The sequence below is a fragment of the Narcine bancroftii genome, chromosome 2 (genome assembly GCF_036971445.1).
Source record: "Narcine bancroftii isolate sNarBan1 chromosome 2, sNarBan1.hap1, whole genome shotgun sequence".
NCBI lineage: Eukaryota > Metazoa > Chordata > Chondrichthyes > Torpediniformes > Narcinidae > Narcine > Narcine bancroftii.
The window spans coordinates 312,710,920-312,735,296 of record NC_091470.1 but is presented as its reverse complement, the minus strand read 5'-3'; the positions used below and the strand labels follow the sequence as shown (position 1 = coordinate 312,735,296).

Below are 24,377 nucleotides of genomic sequence, written 5' to 3'. Positions count from 1 at the left end.
TGCTGCTTTGCCACTTTTCAGTTGTTCGATTGCCTTATATGTCTCATCCAGTGAAGACGCTGTTTACATCCGGTACCGCACGGATGGCAGTCTCTTCAATCTGAGGCGCCTGCAAGCTCACACCAAGACACAAGAGAAACTTGTCCGTGAACTACTCTTTGCAGATGATGCCGCTTTAGTTGCCCATTCAGAGCCAGCTCTTCAGCGCTTGACGTCCTGCTTTGCGGAAACTGCCAAAATGTTTGGCCTGGAAGTCAGCCTGAAGAAAACTGAGGTCCTCCATCAGCCAGCTCCCCACCATGACTACCAGCCCCCCCACATCTCCATCGGGCACACAAAACTCAAAACAGTCAACCAGTTTACCTATCTCGGCTGCACCATTTCATCAGATGCAAGGATCGACAATGAGATAGACAACAGACTCGCCAAGGCAAATAGCGCCTTTGGAAGACTACACAAAAGAGTCTGGAAAAACAACCAACTGAAAAACCTCACAAAGATAAGCGTATACAGAGCCGTTGTCATACCCACACTCCTGTTCGGCTCCGAATCATGGGTCCTCTACCGGCACCACCTACGGCTCCTAGAACGCTTCCACCAGCGTTGTCTCCGCTCCATCCTCAACATCCATTGGAGCGCTCACACCCCTAACGTCGAGGTACTCGAGATGGCAGAGGTCGACAGCATCGAGTCCACGCTGCTGAAGATCCAGCTGCGCTGGATGGGTCACGTCTCCAGAATGGAGGACCATCGCCTTCCCAAGATCGTATTATATGGCGAGCTCTCCACTGGCCACCGTGACAGAGGTGCACCAAAGAAAAGGTACAAGGACTGCCTAAAGAAATCTCTTGGTGCCTGCCACATTGACCACCGCCAGTGGGCTGATAACGCCTCAAACCGTGCATCTTGGCGCCTCACAGTTTGGCGGGCAGCAGCCTCCTTTGAAGAAGACCGCAGAGCCCACCTCACTGACAAAAGGCAAAGGAGGAAAAACCCAACACCCAACCCCAACCAACCAATTTTCCCTTGCAACCGCTGCAATCGTGTCTGCCTGTCCCGCATCGGACTGGTCAGCCACAAACGAGCCTGCAGCTGACGTGGACTTTTTACCCCCACCATAAATCTTCGTCCGCGAAGCCAAGCCAAAGAAGACTAATTACATATGCTTACAAATTACATATGCGGAACTTGCTGACTCTCTCTAAAGAAGACTTATTCAGACTTCAGACTAACTTTACTTCCTACATTCTATTATCTACCCTTATCCTATTCATACTGGCTTTATTCATTACACATTTTCATATTAGTTTTACTCATCTCTCACAATCCTCACTTTTCTTTTAGCTACGCTTCGTGAATTCTCAACTGGAATGTATTACTTGTAAACTTGGTCTTTTTCCCAGCGAGTCAGTAAACGAACTGCAGTCTCAGCATCATCAGACAGAATCTGGGAAACCTACATCCTTTGGGTTATAGTGATCTGACGAAGGGTCCGTTGAATTAAATACTGCACACAAGTCTTTAGGCAAGGGAGCACCATAATGGCCAGAATAGCGAGTCCAGCTGCTGTAAGGGCTGTGGGTATCAGACTCCAGTTACCAATAAAAAGTCTAGTCCATCCCACACCAGACCAAGGTTACCAAGTCTGAACCTGGGCATGGGAAGATTTTCGAACTCCTGAAGAAGTGTCTTTAACCGCCTGACCGTTGTGAGCATTGTCATTAACCAGTCTTTCACAAACGCTGCCTTCAGCAGCCAACGAGTAATCGAGAGCCAGGCGGTTTTGTTGAACTGTGGCTCGTATCTGTCGTCTTTCTTCAGCCCTTAAATTCAGGGCCATTGCAGTCTGTTCGGTGATGATCTCCAAGGCTGCCTGGAGTCTGATTAAACGATTTAAATGCCAAGCAGCTGTGGTGTTCTGGAGCAGCTTACGTCGTTTACAACTGGAACTCCCCTTACAGTGGTGGTTCTTAACATTCCGAATGTCTGTATGACCCAAAGGATGGTTTACAGGAGACCAAGTTGGGGAGGGGTGTTTCTTGTCACTTAACCTGTGAGTTGTGTCTGCAAATATTAGCATAAGTATCACTGAACCTGTGAGTTGCAGCCTGTCTGTGAACATTAGCATATGTATTCACTCTATCTCTGCTACATGTACAATCCTGACTAACATTCTGTCTGTCATTGTCCCACCATCTTATTTGTGCTATCTTTTTAAAGCTCCTCTTTTTAATATCTGTAGACGCCGGAATACAAACCAAGTCTACTCCCCTAGGGCCGTTCTGTTCCCCTGATCCATGTTGGGATCCTATATTAACCCATACTAAATAACGTACCCCACTATGACTATACTCTATACCTGCGCCCTGTCTGCATTCTAAAGGTAAATAATTGTCACCTCTGCTGCCCCTATTCCAGGAGGACTTAATACATTGTGAGCAATTTGGTGATTTCCCAAAAATTGGGAACCAACAAGTAAACAAAACAGCAAATGGTAAAAACAACATTACAGCACTTTTTCCCAGCGTAGTGTAACTTTCAGATCAGAAGGATGAAGGACTGCACGCCAGGTGGAGGGTAGATTATCAATATCTTTAGTCCGTGGATCAACTGCTTGTTTAATTCGTTCTATGTGAGTCCACCCCTTTTCTTTCGTTCGCACTGCAGTGTCTGTAATCAAAAGTACACAATAGGGGCCATCCCAGACAGGTTTTAGTTGGTGATCTTGCCATGCTTTTACATATACCCAATCACCAGATTTAATAAAATGTATAGGATGCTCCAGGGGTGGGGTTTGAGCTAATAAACCCTTGGATATGTGCTGGTCGTTAGCCTCAGGGGTAGGGGTATTAAAAGGTGGCATACAAGGCCATCAGAATTGGATACTGCTTTCATCTAATTACTTGCTCAGGATCTTTTAAAGTAACTTGCAGGGGAGGAATATCTAACACCTCTGTTGCCTCTTTTTGCCCATACTCCAAGATTTATTAGTTCCCAATCCTCCTCGGTTAATACATACAATTGAACCCCGATACCTGATTCCTGTGGTCTGGTGCCGATAGCCAATTGGTCCTATAAATCTCGTCCTGACAAACAAACTCCAGCTTGGGGAACTAGTAGAATGTCCTCCATTACTATCTTCTCTCCCATTTGTATTCTTACATCCCTTAATACAGGGACCATAAAATCTCTTCCTCCTACTCCCAAAATCATCACTGTCCCCTCTATCTTAACACCCTCGGGTGGTTGTAAAATACTAGACCAGGCTGCCCCAGAATCTACTAAAAAGGTCATCTTGTCACTGTGGGGTCCTATGCTTAAATTTACCAATGGTTCTCCATGCAGCCCCAAGGTGTGTATCGACTGAGAACCGTGACCCCCCCCATTCATAATCTGCTTCCATCAGTGCGTAATATCACGTCTCCCTGGCACGCATTGGGCATTCTCTCTTAAAATGTCCCTCCTTTTTACAATGGTAGCAAACTAATGCTCCTGTTTCCCAATTCCTACCAGGATTACCACGAGGTCCCGGGAACGGTCGTCGTCCCCGGAATTCCCATCTACCCTTGCCCCTGCTCTGGTCTCTACTCTCCCACTCCCGGAGCTCCTCCCAATGTCCAGGAGCTGGCACACAGCCCCTACCCTTTCCTTGCTGTCCCTCCACGACTTCCTTGACTGCCTGCATCAAAATCACAGCCTTTCCTTTCTGTTTATTGGGCATTCTCTCTTAAAATGACGCACCTCCGTACTAGTCAGGGGCACATTTACAAAACCGAGACCCCTTCCCTTGGGAACTTCCCATAAAGGTCTCATCCAGTTAATTTCTGACGTATCCTCTCCTTTATAATGTCTAGATTCCTGCTCTCCGGGAAATGAATCAAAGGGTTCTGCCCTTCCCTCCTGGAGGGTCTCACACTGTTTTGAATCAAAGTCTCCTCCCTCTCTTGTCAATTGAGGTGGTAATCTAGTACTTTGTGAATGGGTCATCATATACCACCCCTACTTTCTTCTCCTTTCTTTAGCTGTGGGGGAGGAGGGGAAGGTGAAGAAGGGTAGAGCATAGGAGAGAGGGGAAAGATAGGAGCTGGCATAGGAGGAGCATAAGGTGGAGGAAGGGAATGTAACACATCCCATCCTGTGTTTCAGGGACAAAAGGTTCCTCATCCTTCTTGTCCTTACATTCCTTTTCATTCAAAACCAGTTGATCAACTGATCCACTGAGCCAGCAGGCTGCATATTCTCTGCTCTCAATATTATCTCTTTGATTTTGATAGAGCCAGATGTTCAATGCCTGACACATCCAGTCCTCATCGGATCCGAACTTTGGCCAATATACCGAATTCCATTTTATCGGGTTTTTAACCCATTCCAGGCAGCAATACCTGACCATGGTCTGTTTGTCTTTCCCGCGGGTTCTCCCCGTACCCCAATCAGATAGCATTTAATCCTAATGGACTTTGCTTAGTTATCTGATCATCCCGTCCTTCCTTAGGACTATTTCCCTTGCTACTCACACCTCCCATACTAACAGGCAAGTAAAATTCCTCTTACCGGGATCCAGTAGCTTCCTTAACGTCCTCCCGTCGTTTGTTCTCAATGCCTCTTCTCGAATATCACTCACTTCATCCACTGACCAGTCACCCGTCGTCCGTGAGTCCAGCTGAATCAGCCGGGGTGCACCTACCCTCGTCGTCGGGCACTCTGTCAGTGGAGGGAGTGGGATCCCGGACGATCCCCCATTTGTGAGAAACAGAAGTACCTTCACAGAATTTGCTCGAGACAAAAATTGAGAACAAAGAACATTTATTATACAACAATGCAAAGTTAGGTGCTTCCCCTTACCCTGGGAATACACACACAGACTGGGGCTCACCCAACTTTTATACAGTTCATTTCAGTGTGGAGGTACCCTCCCCCCTCCCCCCCCCCTAACATTCTTCTGCCTCCTGGATAAGTTTGGCATTAGTCTGCCTACGTGCTGTTTCTGTGAACTTGGAGGACCAGGGGGTATCCTGTCTGTGTCCCATCATGTCATTTGTCCTTATTCACCTGCCTTTTTCCTTATTCACACCTTCCCAACCCTCAGGGCTTACTAACTCTTATATGCAGAACTTGCTAATTCTGTTCTTAATTACATATGCGGAACTCTCTCTAAGACTAGAAGACCCTATCTTAAACTTTACTTCCTACATTCTATTATCTACCCTTATCCTATTCATACTGGCTTTATTCATTACACATATTTTCATATTAGTTTTACTCATCTCTCACACTGTGCTAATGTATAATGTTAGTCATATAAATTTAAAATATACAAAGGAATGTATGAGAGAGAATTGTTAGAAGAATACACAAAGCATTAAGAGTAGTGAACTAGGTTACTGAGAGCATTGATAAGATCGGGCATCTCTGGGACGTGCTGCACCACAGTTGATGACCCAAAACCTGAATGAGATGCAATGATATAAATCTTTTACCAAGGCAGATGCCACCATAAAATAAATAGAAGCTGTGTTTTATGGCTGAAGGATGATACAGCAAATATAGGATGAATGAATAAGCCTGAAACAGGGCTAGGTAAAGATAAACTTTTGAGCAGGGTAGGTAGAATAATATAGAAATCAGTCTAAAGAAGAGTAAATGAGGCATGTATTGAAAGTCACATAATTTTAGTTGCCTGATACTAGAAACTGTTTAAAGTTGGTTCTTTGCTATTCATGTATCAATATGAGCTAGTAATGATTACAGAACTGATATGGTTGGCAATTTCTGAACTGAAGGTGATTTTGGACTGTTATTTTTAATCTTGCTATAATTAGTCGTTTGGAAAATGAGTAAGAAAGAATTTGCATTTATACTGAATCTTCCATGAACCCAGTATGCTCAAACCACATCCAGCGAGTATAGAAAATCGTTGAAATATAATAGATAAGTTAGTGATCATCATATAAAAAATTTTTTATCAATAGTGATTAAGGAATAAAAATAGATTAAAACATTTGCAATTCAATGAGATACTGCCAAGGGAACATCCAAATTTTATAAAAAAGCAATATTCCTTCGGGTAAAACATGAAAGTCTGCAGATGCTGTGATTGTAGTTAAAAACTCGGAAATTCTGGATGAACACAGTAGGTCTTGCAGCGTCCACGGGAGGTAAAGATAGATTGAACAACATTTTTTAGCCCGAACCCTTCTTCAAGGGATGAGAAAAAGCAGGCAGTGCGTGAATAAAAGAAATGGCAGGGGGAGGGGTACAGACCAACAGTCAAAAAGTGAGCTTGAGAGTGGCAGGGAGTGCAGTGAGAGAGACTCTCACAGAACTCCCTTTGAAGAGGAGAATGTTTTCAAGATAGGCATCCCTTCAAGAGATTTTACAATATTCCTTTTCCATTTTATAGAAGTAATCATTTTGATTAAAAAAAGAGAAAAAGAACTCTTGTCCAACTGTCAGCATATAATTGGCAGTGGTTTTTCAAGTTGAATGAAATGAAGGGCTTCATCAGAGCTTGGGGAGTACAAATGGCATAACTAAGCTTTGAAAGGGCATGGTCTTAGAGGCACTGCCTATGCAATTCAGTTATAATTCAGTTGAAGGAAAAAGTATATTTGCAATAATTGAGTCAACTATTCCTCGTGGATTGCTTTGGTGAATAATCAATATGGAGGTAAAATAATAGAGCTTTGCTTTGCCAAAGGAAAAACTGCTGGAGCAACATTGCATATTGAACAGATTTGTGAGAAGGGTGATGTGTTCTGATGTGAGGTCCATACCTCATATGTAAACCATTTTAATCGCTCTATATGTGCCTGCTTAATGTGCTTGAGTTCATCACAGTCTGGGTTTTTTTTGCTCTTGATTCCATCATCTGTAAACACTTGTGTCTGCAGGTCTTTTCTATGTTTCCTTCTGAAGTTAAACATGACTTATAGCTCAATACCATCTTTTCCCTGAAACTAAGAATCACAGTTATGAGTTTCATCTTGAATTTCCTACCAAAATCCTCAGTTTTGGTTTTGGATTTAAGTTGGGGATCGCGACACAGTGCTTAATATTTCAGATTTATTGTCAGAGTGCATGCATGATATCACATACCACCCTGAGATTCTTTTTCTGCTGGCGAGGCAGATTTACCACTTATTGATAGTGTAAAAAAAAGTGTACAGAGTGTATACATGTAAACAAATAAAGAACTGTAAATAGATAACAAATGTAAAAAAACTGACTGTGCAGTAGAGAGAATAAAATGATCAATAAAATACACAAATAAGAGTCCTTCAACGAGTCCCTGATTGAGTCTGATGGTGGAGGGGTAGGAACTGTTCCTGAACTTGGTGGTGCGAGTCTTGCAACTCCTATACCTCTTTCCTGATGGTAGCAGCGACAACACAGCGTGTTCTAATTGGTGTGGATCCATGATGATTGCTGTTTCTCTCCGACAGCAGCATTCCCTGTAGATGTTCCCGATAGTGGGGAGGGTTTTGCTTGTGATGTCCTGAGCTTTGTCCACTACCTTCCTCAAAATAAATGGTGCCAGCGACCCCTGGTGACTTACTGTGGGCTGCAGATCTCCTGTTAATCTTTGTGCCTTTCAGGAAAAAAAACTTAATAACTGTTTGTGATAAATATGGTTGCTATGGAAATTAATTAAATAGTAAATATTAGTTCTGTAATTTGTGGGTCGCATTTTATTGTCATATCTGTGTATTGTATTCTGGGAGGTTACAGAGATTTATCTGTAAGGTGAAGACTGCTAACTGGTAAAACTAGCCTTTTCATTTCCAGATTGTAGACTCCTGATAAATATCGTAAAGAAGCAGATTGCCTTGATTCATGGGGAGGTGGGGGGGGGGGGTTGTGGAATTAGAACTATCTCATTAAAGAATATTATTGATCATATTTATGAAATAAACATATGTAATTTTACCTCTTTACAATTATGAGAATGAAATTTGGCCTCATCATCAAGCAAAGAGGAATTCTCACCATCATTTCGCCCAACACATGAAACAAAAATGGTTAAAATAGTTATAATTATCTGAAATACAATTTGCGTTTAATTCATTCTGTTGGCTTTTTGGTTGTTTATTTCAAGGTCCTGATTATAACAGAAGGAGAGTTATATACAAGCTGCAGAAGTTGTGGTATCTAAATATTAATTGCTATTATCCCGATATAAGCCATGAGGTTCTGCTGGTACATGTACTCAGTTCAATGGTGAACTGCTGTGATGGAATATTTGGGAATGTTTTGGGGAGATAAATTGATAAAAGTAAAGAAGGTTACATACATACACAGATCTTATTTGAAATAATTGAGATTTCATATTCACAGTGACTTTACAGAAGTTATGAAGAATGCTGTGGAGATTTCACAAGTAGCTGTTAATTGACTTGTGAATGAATGGACTATTGTCTTTAAAGCAACAGCAGGAGACAGGCTGTCTACTATTACCTTTTTTGCAAGGCTTTTGACATGATTGCTCAGAGGTCATTGAGGGATTCTTGATTACCTAAAAAAACAACAGATGAACCTGGAGAAGGTCAGGGATTTTGCAAGTGAGAGAGGGTCTCAGAGAGAGAGAGAGAGAGAGAGACACACACACACAGAAGGGAGTCTTGGACTGTGTGTGACACAGCAATCTGTAACAAGCCAGAAGAAGCTTGTTGGAACTGAAACAGAGCTCCAGAGTAGCAGATGGCTGGAAGTGTTATGTCTGATGTTTCATTTGGAATAAGAGGAACAGAAAGGAACTCTGTAGTAGCCTGAAAGAAAGAGGTTATCATCTGGAGAACCCTGATGGGGCAAGTTTCATCAGCAAGACATTGAGGTGATTAATGGTGGTACCTCAGTGGTGGAAATCCTGGAACCACACATCTCTCTCTGCAAACCTTCAAGAACCTTCCAGAGTGGTAACCTTTTACCTTTCAAGCACCAAAGCCTGGTGAACTTTGCACAGTATAAGAATTGCCTGCAACCAGTGAACTTGGAAGAGTGAGAAGCGAGATTGAACTGTGAATCAAAGAACGTTTCTTAAATTTACACACAAATTACATACACGTGTGCTTAGAGTTAGAAGGGGGTTAAGTTGGATTAGTTAAGTTAATATTGATAAGTTAAAGTTTGATTCTGTTTTCATGTTTAAAGATAATTAAAAACAACTTTTATTTAAGTAACCATTTGTCATGGTGAATATCTATTCCTGCTGGGTTTTGGGGTCCTTTGGGCTCTCAACACTACCAACATGTGCTCAAGTAAATGCAGATACGTTCAGGACTTCAGTTCAAACTAAAACCAAACAAGCTGACATTTTTAAAGTTAAGTAGTGTTTATGTTCCACACAACACTGGAGCACTAACTTTCCACTGATTATCTAGCACATGAAACTGGTGGTGGAATATTTAAGTAGCTCTTAGATAAGCACCTGGATGTAAGAAAAATGGAGCATTATGGATGTAAGGTAGGGAAGGATTACATTGTTGTGTAGTAGTTTTAGAAGGTTGGCACAACATCACGAGTCAAAGGGCTTGTATTATGCTGTTATGATCTTTATTCTAAAACTGAGAAATGTACTCTGTTAAATGGAGAAGGATTTCTGAACCCATTCATTTCAATGATGACTTTATGGCTATAATGAAGAAAGTAAGTTACCATTTTAAAATCATTTTTATTTGCATTCAAGCCAATCCTTGATTTACAAAAGGGATATGATTCTGGAAAATATTATGTTGAGTGAAATTTCAAAAATCAAAAAAGGGTGGGTGAAATGCAGCATTGTATTTTGGTACAGTATGAAAAACCTCACAAAGATAAGCGTATACAGAGCCGTTGTCATACCCACACTCCTGTTCGGCTCCGAATCATGGGTCCTCTACCGGCATCACCTACGGCTCCTAGAACGCTTCCACCAGCGTTGTCTCCGCTCCATCCTCAACATCCATTGGAGCGCTTTCATCCCTAACGTCGAAGTACTCGAGATGGCAGAGGTCGACAGCATCGAGTCCACGCTGCTGAAGATCCAGCTGCGCTGGATGGGTCACGTCTCCAGAATGGAGGACCATCGCCTTCCCAAGATCGTGTTATATGGCGAGCTCTCCACTGGTCACCATGACAGAGGTGCACCAAAGAAAAGGTACAAGGACTGCCTAAAGAAATCTCTTGGTGCCTGCCACATTGACCACCGCCAGTGGGCTGATATCGCCTCAAACCGTGCATCTTGGCGCCTCACAGTTTGGCTGGCAGCAACCTCCTTTGAAGAAGACCGCAGAGCCCACCTCACTGACAAAAGGCAAAGGAGGAAAAACCCAACACCCAACCCCAACCAACCAATTTTCCCCTGCAGCCGCTGCAACCGTGTCTGCCTGTCCCGCATTGGACTTGTCAGCCACAAACAAGCCTGCAGCTGACGTGGACTTTTACCCCCTCCATAAATCTTCGTCCGCGAAGCCAAGCCAAAGATTCCTATGCAGAGAAAGTAGTGCAAATCCAAATAACCTGGCCCAAAAGACAATGATTTCGCAACAAAATACCTTGATTTATATAAAATATTTAGAAGTACATGCAAGCATTTTAAGTGATTTTTTGTTTAAAGTTGAGCTCTTTTTAATGACATTTAATTTTGAATGTTTCCAAGTGTCACATCAGAAAGATTTGCAAAGATGTTGTTCTACTGTCTGGAAAAGCTTTGATCAGCAATTTTTTGGATAGGTTGATTTCTGACCCACACTTGTGAATTGATTACATTGTTCAAGTTGATGACTTCTTGCAAAGCCAGCAAATTCAAGCTTATTGAAACTGGAAATGGAATATGTGAATGACAGGTGGTGTCAATCAGATATTCCACTCAGCAAAATCCAGGGACTGACCGCCTATGTTGATTTGACTATAAATGTTGTAGATATTTTGAATTTACTTTAAAATGTTTGTTGAGGTGTTACAGAAATCAGTTTTATGATTTAATTTGCAGCGGAAGAATGGAATTTCCAACTTAAAGAAAAGGAGGCGTGGAAGGTTTCTTTTTTGTCCAGACATATTTGTTATTTCCTATAACAGGGAATAGGTACAGCTTTCAGCAGAAATACTTGAACTGAAATGGTAGTTCAACTTTGGTGAATCAGGAAGGAGCTCAATGCTTGTCAGGCTCTCTGCAAATTTTAACAAGAAAGCTAAGCTGCAGGAGCATCTCTCCAGAAGTGGTGGTTGAATGACAGATAAGGACACCAAATATATGTTTTGTTTACTTAAAGCAGGGGTATCCTTGATCAGAATTTTCAGAATCAAATCCCAGACAGGGGCAAACAATGAATATTCAAAATCTCACTTTTCTTTCTCTCCTATCCTCTCCCGTCTCTTTCTCTCGCTCTCCACCCCCGCCCCTCTCCCTCTGCCTGTTCTACTTTCTGTTTGTTCAAAATTCAGTTTTCAGACTCTTCCTTTCTAATTAGCACTGGCGTAGAAACAAAGAAGGCGGTATCTTTGGGAAATTGCAGGCCTATTTATTGACATTTACATGGAATATAATCCCTCATATTTTTGTAAATTGCTGTGATGTATATATTCTAACCTGAGATCAAGTCCTTAATGCCTTTTTATTAATTCTAGTTCATTGAATATCTATCCTGAATAGTTTGCCTTTGGTTCTCATGCTGTTTACACAACCGGCAGCACAGAAGCACATTTGTTTAACAATTAGTCATAAAAAGATCAAAGCTGCTCACAGGAAAAGGTGAGGCTTGGGGTGTAGCATTTAACTGTCATCAGAAGTTTGTTGAATCAAAAGAATTGATCTACCTATGGCTTATTTTTTAAATACCAGAATTTGTAATCATCTGACTCAAAATTATTTTCCTGTAGAAATCCACAGAGATTTAATTACTTCACTACTTATCAGCATCTTTGGGATTTTCTCAGGTTGTTATTAAAGTAGAAAGTGAGGAATGCTGAGGGTCATAGTTTGAGGTGTAGAAAATTACTAATGCAAAGAAAATTGAAATGAAGTTATGGAGTAATTACTAAATGATAGCAAACTTTGTCCTGAAATTTGATCTGAAATTTATTTGAATTGTCCTTTTCTAAATATGGAATATTTAGAACACTTACAGTATTTGCAAAGTTTCTTATTCACTTTCGGGTTTCAGATTAAGGGGGCAAGAAGGACGCCATGGATGCTTCAGTGCTGGATTTGTAGCACCTCTTTGAGGGCCTTTACAGGGCAGACAAAGTGAATTTTTGTTGTGCATTTTGAGAACATGCCAATAAATGGAATCTTGAAGTTATAGTGAGACCCTTCCATTGAATCTGTATTCTTTGCTTTTTCATGCATAATTTTGGAAGCTCTAGAAACATTTGATTGAGCCCTATTTATGCTGCTGATCTACAAAAACGTCCAAGTTTGAGGATGATTTGTTTTCACACTCGCTCTCTGAGTTCTCAAGTGGCAAATGAGACCAAGACTGTTTGACTGACAATACACAATTTGAAACCTTTTCATCTTGAAATTGACAGACATTGGCAGATATTTAAATGTACCTAGGTTGTTTAAATGTCTGCCATTTTAAGGTTGTTTGAGTAAAGTGGCACTGAACATTTGGAAAAGCATTCAATTCTAAAGGTCATAATTGATGACATATTAATCTCCTATTTGTGTAGAGTTAGACCTGTCTATTTCAGAACCAAGCCTATATTGTGTAACACTGGCTCAGTTTTGGTATTCAATATTTTCTTTTTCTGAAGTCCTTCATCCAAACTTGATGCTTTTGATTATTTACTTTGTGCACCACCTATCACTGAGCCTTCTAGTGCCTGTGACCTGGTCTCATTAACAGCAATTTTCTGTCCAGTTTCAGTTGCTTCTTTTGCTTTTTTGGCCGCACTTCCTCCATTTTTAGCTGCTCCTCTACTCTGCTGCACCTCCTGGAAATCCTCTTCTCCTTGTCACCACACCCATTGCAGCTCCTCCTTATCATCTAAGTCCAATTCAAACTGAAGCATTGCCTTTTCTTCTTTAAAAGCTGCCTCTCTTTCTTTAGAGCTTCTCTTGCTTCTCCTGCTGGAAGTATTTGACACTCTATCACTAGGTTGTATTAAGTCCTGTATGTCAGGTGTTCCTTTAATCTCTGACCATGTTTCCATTTTGGATTGTTCACATTCCATTCCGCTATCATATGGCTTAGCTTCAACCTTGTAGCTGATCTCAATTTCCTTTAATGCTTTTTCCAGTAATTCTATGGGATGAGTATCCCTAACAACTGTAAAACCTTTTTCTTATTATATCCTCCCTCAGTCTTGCTTTGTTTCCATTTGTATCTAATTGCCACCTTTGTAATTCATCTTTAAGTTCTGGTTTTTTTTTAACCTTCTCGACGCATAGATGCTGGTTTCTCCAGTGTGACAGCACTCAGACATCAAACATGGACAACAATCTCTCCAAAATCAAAAGAGTCCTTATAGGACAAGCAACAATTGCATCAAAGTGTGTTCTAATCTGTAATAAACACACAGAAGGAACTTCCAGTGGCTTACCTCTTCAGTGGTTTTGGTTGTTGATGCTTGTGCCTCCTTTATCGATCTGCTCTAAGCAGAGACTAATTGATCCAGTCTCTCTTCCAAATCCAATTTCCAACTTTATAGATCTTCAATTCCATCATCTATTGACTAATGAGTCAATAGTCCAAATTTCTTTGACTAAATACTCTTGCTTGAAGATCCATCTTCTGTTGACTAATGAGTCAATGGTCCAAGTTCTTTTTGACTAAATATCGCTCGGACAGCATGCAGATAATATTGTATACGAATTCCATGAGTATGTCACCTAGTAACAGCTACAAGAGGCAGTGTCTTAAGAAAGCAGCCTCTATCCTCAAGAACCCCCACAGGCCAGGCCATGAACCCTTCACTCTGCTACCATTGGGGGAAAAGGTACAGGAGCCTAAAGATGAGCACTCAGCGGCACAAAGACAGTTTCTTCCCAACTGCCATCAGATTCTTGAATGATCAATGAACCATTTGACTTTGACTCTTCATGCACCTTTTTGATTAATCATTGTGGTTTATATGAATGTTAACACTATGATGTAGCTGCGAAACAATTAATTTTGTGACTTGCTCACGACAATAAATTCTGATTCTGAACTCTACCGAGAGCATCCTGTCTGGCTTCATCACAGTACGGTACAGTTGCTGCAAAGAAATGGATCGAAGGTCAATCCACAGGACCATAAGAGTAGCAGAGAGGATCGCTGAAGTCTCCCTCCGCTCCCTTGACGTGATCTACTGGGATCGTTGTCTGAAGAGGGCACGCAAAATCATTGAGGACCCTTCCTTCCATCCTGCATCTTTTAGCTGCTCCCGTCAGAAAAGAGATACAGGAGTATCAGAGCCAGCACCGCCAGGCTGAGGAACAGTTTCTTCCCACAAACGGTGAGAATGCAGAACAACCAAAGGAACTGCTCACAGTAACCATCTGAGACTCTCATATTCATGAAACTATTTATTTATTAATATAGATGGAGTACTTGTCCTGCATATATATTGTTTTTCTGTATATATTCTATGTCTGGAATATCTGCCTGCTTTCCACTGAATGATGTTTTGTCCTGTTGTACTTGTACCATCGGATAACAATAAATTTGACTTGACAATAATACTCGACTTTTTAAAAACATATGAAGGAGAAGTTATGCTGCAGACTAGGTTATCTATTTAAGGGATAAAAGCTGTCAAGGAATTATTCTATATTTGGCATCATGAGGCATGTCAAGCACCAAGCCTCTTTCCACATCTTCTATAATCCTGCCCGCAGCTTGCTTCTTCACCTGAACGATCATCTTTTGTTCTTTTTCTAATTTCTCATTAAACCTCAAATTCTGATCAACATAAATAAATAATAAACTGGCAGTAATCTGATGGGTCTCTTAGTAATTTTATCTTAGTTATATGATTTTGGTTTAATTTTCAAATTAAGAATCAAGTTTGTTGACAGAAGGAGTGTGGGTGTGTTTACATACCATATGAGGTTTATTTTGATTTAATATTTATCCTATAAAAATGCTGAGATGATTCACCTCATCTATGCATGGCCAGTGAAGATTCTCCTTTGAGTTTTGATCACATGGGAATGATTTGTGAAGTACACTCTTTGTACATGAGTTCATTGATTTTATGATTGGGGTATTGTGTGCATGTTGTGGAAGAGGTTCTAGCTTTACCCTAAGGGATTCTTCCTCCAACAAAGAAACTGCTTTCAGAAAGAGGGCAAAAAGGAGAAGAGTTAAGAATAAGGAGGTTGTACAGCTTTTGACATTTCCTTTTTTTTCCTCCCCACAGATATACTGGTAGCTGGGAAACCCTGTGACTGTGATATTGCAGTAGATTGTCAGGTTGGTGAACCAACCTCTCTGGAAGTGAAGCTCACGAATCAGAGTAAACGCACTGTTGGCCCATTTGCCCTCACTGTTGTTCCTTACCAGGACTATCAAAATGGGGTCCACAACAATGATCTTGGACATGCTGTTACTACAATTGGATCCAATACATTCTACATAGATCCTGTGAGTATGTAATATGTTTGGTGTATTAAGTTAAGAACATTGTTAACATCTCAAAAATCAGTAAATTTTAATAAATCATTATTACAAATTATTAAAAGAAAAAATAGCTTTGTTTTAAAATGTTGCCTACAAAATACAGGCAAGGGTTATATCATCAACCTAATTTTCAGAAGACCCAAAATATATCTTGGACAGGCATAGAAAATGCTCATTAAAATCTGCCTCGTGCCTGGTTTTCTTTTTCCAGTGATGACAATTGGTTAGAAGGTTATAAATAGGCCCTTTGATCTACTGAGGCCATGATGAACTTCATACCCTGAACTTCCCTTTACAACTTAAAAGTATTGGAAAAAGCTTAAATTAACACCAACATTTTAAATCAAAATCAAATATCTTCATTTTAGTCTTCTAGAATATGAGAAAAAAAACTGGTTTAATATTTGAGATGCAAAGCAGATTTCATAATGATACTATGGATGAGAATATTTAGATGTTTTGAGATAGAAGTATAGTACAGAAAGTAAAGAGGAGATCTAATACAGCTTTGAAATTATTCATTCCTTTGATGGAGTGAATAAGGAGAACTAATTTTAATGAGCTGAATGCTGCCTTCTGTACTTTATCCTGTTAATATAATCTGCTATTTTTTCAGACAGTTAATCTGTTTAAAATCATTTGCTGTCTGAGAACATGACAATTACAACATTTAATTTATTATTTCTTTGCTGGTAGCAGGTTTTCAAATTATGAACAGAAATTCGAATCCTTCCCAATTGTCATATCGATTCAATTTTCAAAAATGTTTAGTCACCTTCATACTAATTATTTGTTGAAAAATATTTCATAGACATACTATCCATTAGTAATCTCTTGTTCATGTAGCTACGTTCTCAGGATTACCTTATGCCTTATTTTTCATATTTGTCTCTTGTGCCACCTGACAAAACTGCTATAAATTTACATAATCATCATTCATTGTATTCTTTTAATTGTTCTATGATTTCTTCAAAATGCCCTGATTTCCCACCTTTCATACTTTGGCATTGTTTCCACTTGTAATGCTCTTTCATTTCTCGTTCTTCATCCACATGAAGAAAGTGGAATGCATGCATTCTGGGTTTTTACTCATTTTACTCCAGGTCATGTTGATATTTCCAGTTCTGTTTCCACAGCTTTCTCTGTATAATTGTATTTCTTTCACAATGTTTTTTCACATAATTGCACATTCCTCTTTAAAAACAAATTTGAAATACTGAGCATGTATTTCCATCATATCAAGGTAGTCATTTAATAAATGTCCCGTCTCAGCATGGACCAAGCAAATGTACTTTGGTTACCCTCTTTTTTTAGTGAGTCTTTCATACTTTATTTATCCTGACATTTGCTCTTGCTGCTACTTTCCTCACTTCCTTATATTCCCCAATTGAGTTGCACCTCTACATGATCTTTTCTTTGTTTTAATTTACTTTGATATCACAGTTTATCAATGGAACCGTTACCTTATCACAATAATTATTTATATTTCTTGCATATTTACAGCATGTGTCTTTCACAGCTAGGTTGTTACCTAATCTACCAGTTTTTGAACTAGGGGAACTGATGGGTTCATTTCATTCAACTGAAATGAGCACAGTCTTTATGTTGATGTTTTTAAAGAGTCACAAAGTCATAGTTTTGTCCCGTTGTGACTGGCCCTCAATATCAGATGAGAAATCGACTTTTAATGAGATAGAAATTAGTTTGAAATGTATCATTTTACTACATTAATTGTCTTTAGAAAGTGAAGTTAAATATTCATGCACTAAATTCTTTGCTCGTATTTGATGATGGGCAGTTTTCAACTTGCCTTTCATTTTCCATCAAAATAAAAAAAAAGATGAATACTGTATTTTCTGTGGCTGTTTAGGGTGGTGCATTGACACAGCCAGTGGAATCACTGCCTCATAATGCCACAGACCCAAGTTCAATTCTGACGTGAGATCAAGTTTGTTTATTGTCATCTGATTGTACATACATAGTACTCCCGACATATATATTACATATATACATAGCAATCCAAAATAAATATACAGTGTACATATTTAAAAAAAAATTACAGTTTTCTGGGATTGTTCAATAGTCTCATTGTCTATGGGAAGAAGCTGTTTCCCAACCTTTTTATGCTCCTGTACCTCTTTCTTGAAGGTAGATTCTCAAAGATACTGTAGGCTGGATTGTAAGGGTCCTAGATAATTCTTTGAGCCCTCTTTAAACATTACTCACTGTAGATAGTCTTCTTAGAGGAAAACGAGAACCCAGTGATCTTCTCAGCAATTTTAATCACCTTCCATACTGACCTCTGATCTGATGCTTTGCAGCTACCGTACCACACTTTGATACATCCAGCCAAGACACTCTCTACTGTGGTTCTGTAGAACATTATTAGGCTGGTGGCTGGTCGCCTTACCCTCCTCAACCTCCTTAGCAAGTGTAGGTACTGATGCACCTTCCTGACTAATGAAGAGGTGTTGTGGGTCCAGGATAGGTCATCCTTTAAATGGGTGCCAAGGAACTCTCTCTACGACGGAGACATCAATATGTAATGGGGATTAGTTCTTCGTCCTCCTAAAGTCCACAATTATCTGCATTGTCTTGTCCATGTTGAGACACAGGTCGTTGCTCTTGCACCACTCTACAAGCCTTTTAACCTCTTATCTGTAAGCTGACTCAGCACGCAGATGTTGTCTGCATTGAATTTACACATTTTCCTTGTGATGGCACAGATTTCCTTTAGATGCTCCAATTTCCTCTTCTATCCCAAAGATGTGCGGGCTGATAGGTTAATTCCCTAATGTAATTTGCCTCTTGGATATAGATGAGTGATAGAATCTAAGGGAAATTGAGAATATGGAGAGAAATAAAAACTGGGATTATTGTAGGTCAGCGTAAATTGATAGTTGATGATCAGTGAATATTAGGTGAACCAAATAGCATGTTTCTGTGTTGTATCTCTCTATCACTATGTATTATTAGCTTCCTGAAAAGGAAAATCATGGTGGAGCATGACAATTAACCTGAAGTTACTGAACTAAAGAAGGAAAAATAGTCCAGGGTTTCCTAGCTGTCCTTGGTGAAACTGAATGAGCTTAACAACCTAATAAAATAAGCCACTAATGTGTGCCCCTCCATAGTACAATAGTCTTCTGCAGTTCTAAGAGTTTTGCATAAGTAATTGTTCTTAAGCAAGATACTTAATCTGTGCCTGTACTCATAGAACAAGTATCTCTCAAAGAACAATTATTTTACTAGAGAAATGGAAAAGAAATAAAAGATATGTTTGTAAAATAATAGAAAAACAATCAAACAATGAAAAATAGTTGAGTGATTATTTCTGTTCCCAGAAGCAAGAAAAATATTTCACTGTTCTGTACAATATTTAATTATACTAATACTCAACTAAATATAACATTTTAATCTAAATAGGTTTAAATGTATAATGGTGTTTAAAGCTAAAGAGAATCATCAAAAATTACAGATGATATGTCAGTACATAGTCTGTACAAAGAGAAATAGATCCTTGATAATGGATGAAAATCATGCTCTTAACCAACAACACTGCAGTAATTGCATGTGGTGTTTTATTTGTCTGATGTACAAATAAATAATGAAGCAACTTTGCTTCAGAATATCAACAATTAAAACAAGAAAGGAGACCAGATACCTCAAAGTCCAAACTGACTCATTACAAGTACAGTGGATTTGGTCCCAATCCTCTGCCCTCTTCTCAAAGTTCCACTAATTATTTCTTTGAAGATACTTATCCAACATCCTTTTGAACATCATAATTAAATTTGTTTCCACTATTTTCATTCTTTTAATTTATTCTATTAATTCATTTACTTCTCTTTTTTTCTTTTATTATATCCATTAGGACAATTAACTGTTCCTTGGGATAACAACTGTTTCATAACAATTTTGTAGATAGCCATGATAATGCGTTGCTGACCTTAACCATTTGCTGCATTAAAGACCAGATTTTTTTTTAAAAACTGCACAATAAGCATTAAGGGGATATTAACTGATGACACAAATTTTAATTCATTTCACAATTCTACAAAAATTGTGAGGTCAAAAATGTAATGTGGCAAGTCCAAGACAATACCCAAGCATGAGCTGATAAATTAGCAGTGCTATCTATGCCAGGTAATGACCATCTCCAACAAGAGTGAATTTCACCACCTGGACTTGTGGTTCAATGGTATTACATCACTGAACAGCATTCATCTAAGAGTACTTGTTGATCAGAATCTCAACTGGATAAGCTATATACAGTGCTCGCCATAATATTTGGGACAAAGAGACTTTTTATTCCTTTATTTGCCCATGTGTTCCACAGTTTTAAATTTGTTAACAAACAATTCACACATAATTAAAGTGCACATTCCAAATTTTATGTAAGGTTATTTGTATACATTTTGGTTTGACCATGTAGAAATTACAGCACACCTTTCAGGGCACCATAATGTTTGTGAGTATGTTTAATTCCTTTATTGGTGCAGGTATAAGAGAGCTAGGCCTGCTTCTAAACTTTTGATAACCTTTGGAGTCTACGGTTGCCAATTTTCGACATGAGGACCAGAGTTGAACCAATGGAAGTCAAAGAAGCCATTATGAGGCAGAAAAACAAGAATAAAACAGTAAGAGACATCACCCAAACCTTAGGATTACCAAAATCATCAGTTTGGAACATCATTAAGAAGAAAGAGTGTACTGGTGAGCTCAGTAATCGCAAAGGGACTGGTCTTCCAAGGAAGATCTCCACTGCTGATGACAGAAGAATTCTCATCATAATGAAGAAAAATTTACCAAGCTCACCAGTATGCTCTTTCTTCATAATGATGTTCCAAACTGTAGATTTTGGTAATCTATTTTGGCAATGTCTCTTACTGTTTTATTCTTGTTGTTCAGCCTCATAATAGCTTCTTTGATTTTCATAGACACATCTCTGGTCCTCGTGTTGAAAAATGGCAACTACAGACTCCAAAGAAGATCAAAAGCTTAGAAGCAAGCCTAGCTCTCTTATACCTGCATAAATGAAGCAATGAAACACCTGTGAAGTCAAATGTCTCAAACATTGTGGTGCTCTGAAATGAGGGGACTAGATATAAAAATGTGCACAAATAACCTTGGATAAAATGTGGTATGTGTACTTTAATTACATATGAATTGTTTGATTACAAATTTAAAACTGTGGAGCAATAAAGGGAAAATAATGTCTTTGTCCCAAATATTATGGAGGACACTGTAAATACCATAACTACAAAAGCAGATCAGAATCTAGGTATTCTGTGGCAAAAGATCTGTCCCTTGACATGTCAAAACCCTTCTGCCATCTAGAAAGCAAAATCAAACAATGAGTTGGAATACTATCCAATTACCAGGATGAGTGCAACTTAAGCAATAGTCAAAAAGAAGACCAAAAAAAACCTGCAGATGCTGGAAACCTGTAACCTTCCTTCACAAGAGCAATTAGAGATGAGGAAAGGCATACCACCTGCTGAAAAATTAATCAAAAATGTTTTACTGTTTTATTTTATGCTCTCTTCACCCAATTAACATCTCGTTATGGCATTTTCTGTGGAAAAAGGTGTGTTTATCTTTATTTGATCCAGATAAACTCCATTTCAGGAAAATTGAATTTTTATAACCATTACCCTTGACATTTGTACACCATATGATCAAATATTCCCTGGTAGATTTTAAATAAAATCTTCAGCCTTGAATCATCTTTTAACATTTAACATGAAGTGACAAAGCACATTCATTTTCTGAACAAGATGTTTCAAGAGAAACACTCCTATACTCACATGTACTATCCCACCAATACCTGATTTTCTGCCTGTGTGCTCTCCAACCAGATGGCATTAACATCGACTTTTCCAGATTCTGCTAACCTAATTCCCCCTCCCTCCTTCTCCTCCCCTTTCCAGTTCTCCTCTCTTCCTTCCCCTTCCTTTCACCTGGCCATCTCTCTTCCCCTTGATCGCTGCTGTCCCCTCCCTCCCTTCTCCGCCTATCACCACCTGCCTTTGTGACCACACCTCCCCCCCTTACTCTTTTGCTTGGATGACTGCCAACATTTTTACATACCTCAATGAAAAACATTGGTAATGTATTTTGACCTTTGCTCTATAAAATTGCCCTGCTGAGTTTCTCCAGCATTGTATATTTTTACTTCAACTACAGTGTCCACATATTTTCATGTCTTACTTCAATGAAATCAGTGTTGATCAGTGAATTTGTGCCCTTGTGGTAAACTACATGCCTTATTCCATTGTGTGTTATTTGGATTTGTAAGACGGTGATTTTTAGCCCCCAGTGCTATCTGTCATTGGTATAGTTGTCTGCTTGTATCATGATATGTGGTGTTTCCTGCTCATTTTTTTTTTCATTTTATAGGTGAAATCCAGCGAGGATTTTGTTTGCAGTGGAGCTCTGCTATTCCTTTATGCTGGTGATTATTACTTGAATATAAAGTTTCACAATGACAACTTTAACAGGGAGTTGCCCCTTTCTTGGTTCTGTTTGCCAAGTGTTCATGTGTGTGCTATGGATCCAGCTCAGCACACAATGTTTTAAATGTATTTGGAACACTAGAGTTATAAGATGTAGTGCGTTCGATCTTTGTAAATAGCGACTGACATACTTGCCAACAGGATCTCCTTGAACAATCTGGTTTAGGACGACAAGGGCACTGTCCCAAAAATAAAATGTTGCTGAATTTTTCTGTAAATCTTGTCTGGCCAAATTCTTAAATATCGAAGGAGCTGATGGCTTCATTCATTAAAATTATTCGAAGTTAGAGCTAAACCTGGATTGCAGAGGAGATGGAATGTACCTTTGGATGAATGAAAGGCATTGATCAGTAGCTTGATGTACTCTTTGATCTTTAATTGAACCTTTGTTTAAATCGAAACAGTGAATGTACATTTCTCCATATGGCGATGTAAACTCAAATGCGCAATGAAGGTTGGATGTTAACATTCTTTCAGAAAATTAGACTAAAAAAACTGGGGGGCGGGTTGACAAAAAATTCCAGTGTTGTGATGATGAAGACATGTATCCATTACAAGTCGGATATGACAATGCTGTAAAGCTCAGTCTTAATGTTCAGTTAATACCTGATGTTCCCCTTTTAAAATCTTTCGCATCATTTTCAGATATATGGGACACAGTGTATTCTTGCTCTATATATATATATAAGCTGTTAGGTATCTGTTATGGTTTGTGAGAGTAGGCAGTATGCCTTTTTCACATTGCATTGATGTGGCTGCAATCCTTTGAAGAAGTTATTACTCTGACCCCAAGGTGTTACCAATAAACAAATTAAAGAAAATAAACTGGAAAACCAGTTACAAACTCAGGGTTTTTTTACAACTATAATTTCCTACAGTTGAGGTTACCTGATCCACATGAACAATTCACCTGTGTGAACATCTGCAATGATTACAAAGTAAAAAAAAAATGACAAGTATTCCTGGATTATGCCACTCTTTCAGCTGCAGTGTGAACAAGGCTATTGTGTGACTTTTTGTTTCAAACAAAATTCAGGAACTACTGTAACAAGCATCACTGTACACAATCAAACTTCTGTTTTATGTACCTGCAAAAAGAAAATAAATTTGCCTTGCATGTTCTGCTGTAATCAAAAATGGTCTTTTCTATGCTAGTTATATTTACAGTAAGTAATTTGTTGACCAAAACCACCTATATATTGGGATTATATTTTAAAATATTGTCAACATTCAAGATGGGTGGATGAAGCAGAAGCTTTAGCAGGGTCTTTAAACATAATTGGTCAAGTCAAGTTTATTGTTTTCTGATTGTACAACAGCGTTCTCTGGCTCTCGGTGCAAAACAAGCAGACATAACACACAAACAGATTTGTCATCGTGAAGGGTAAGTGTCATTGTGAATTGATTGGGCAAATTGTCCTTTTACCTATTTTTATGTATTTCTCTATCTATGGTTGATCTTCCAAATCATTATATTGTTGAAAATAATGCCCCCAGGTTAGGGAATGTACACAAGTGTAACGGATAAAATAAAACTCATGTAGCACAGAAACAGGAGACACCCATTTATATAATTACCACTTTATTCTCATCACATTCACATCAATTAATCTCAAATTATATCACTCAACTACATGGTAGCGTCAACTTACAACAGCCTACATGTTATAAACTTCACACAGACAACACTGGGAATCAGGATGAGATCTGGGTCACTGGAGCTCTGAAGGAGCAGTTCTCATAGCTATGCCACTTATACTGCATTTTTCAGCCAAGTTTAACATAAAACATTAAAGTATAGTAAAGGCCCTTCAGCCCTTGAAGTTGTGCCGACTTATACCTACTGACAAATGCTAAATCCTTCCTACCCCATAACTCTCTATTTTTCTTTCATCCCTCCACCCGTCTAATGCCCCTAATGTTTCAGCCTCCATCACCACCTCTGGTGAGGCATTCCAGGCTCCCACAACTCTCTGTAAAAAAAAACTTATCTCCTTAAACTTTCCTCCCTTCACTTTGTACAGATGTCCCCTGGTGTTTGCTATTCCCTGGGAAAAAGATGTTGGCTGTTTGCCTTGCCTAGACCTCTGTTATGTTTGGAAGAGTATCAGGTTCAGTGGGTTCACAAAGAGACAAGTCCGGACACAAATTTTAATATCACAGGTAACTTTAATGAATACACAGTATAGAAACAGAGGGGAATGTCAAACGATACTTAATTACTATATTGCTAAATAACTATATAAACTTTCACTTTGTACCCAATTTGGACTCT

At 39.1% G+C, this 24,377-nt stretch overlaps 1 protein-coding gene across 7 annotated transcripts in view; it reads left to right on the top strand.

The window, feature by feature from the left end:
- The window catches only part of trappc9 (trafficking protein particle complex subunit 9), a 650,990-nt gene extending 627,766 nt beyond the window's left edge, over positions 1–23,224 (top strand). For all 7 annotated transcript variants that reach the window (XM_069921673.1, XM_069921672.1, XM_069921676.1 and 4 more), the window contains 2 exons: positions 15,325–15,548; positions 21,987–23,224. In XM_069921673.1, coding sequence (XP_069777774.1) covers positions 15,325–15,548; positions 21,987–22,166 — 404 coding nt within the window. In that variant the 3' untranslated portion in view covers positions 22,167–23,224. The remainder of the gene's footprint in view (positions 1–15,324; positions 15,549–21,986) is intronic.
- The last annotated feature ends 1,153 nt before the right edge of the window (positions 23,225–24,377 follow it).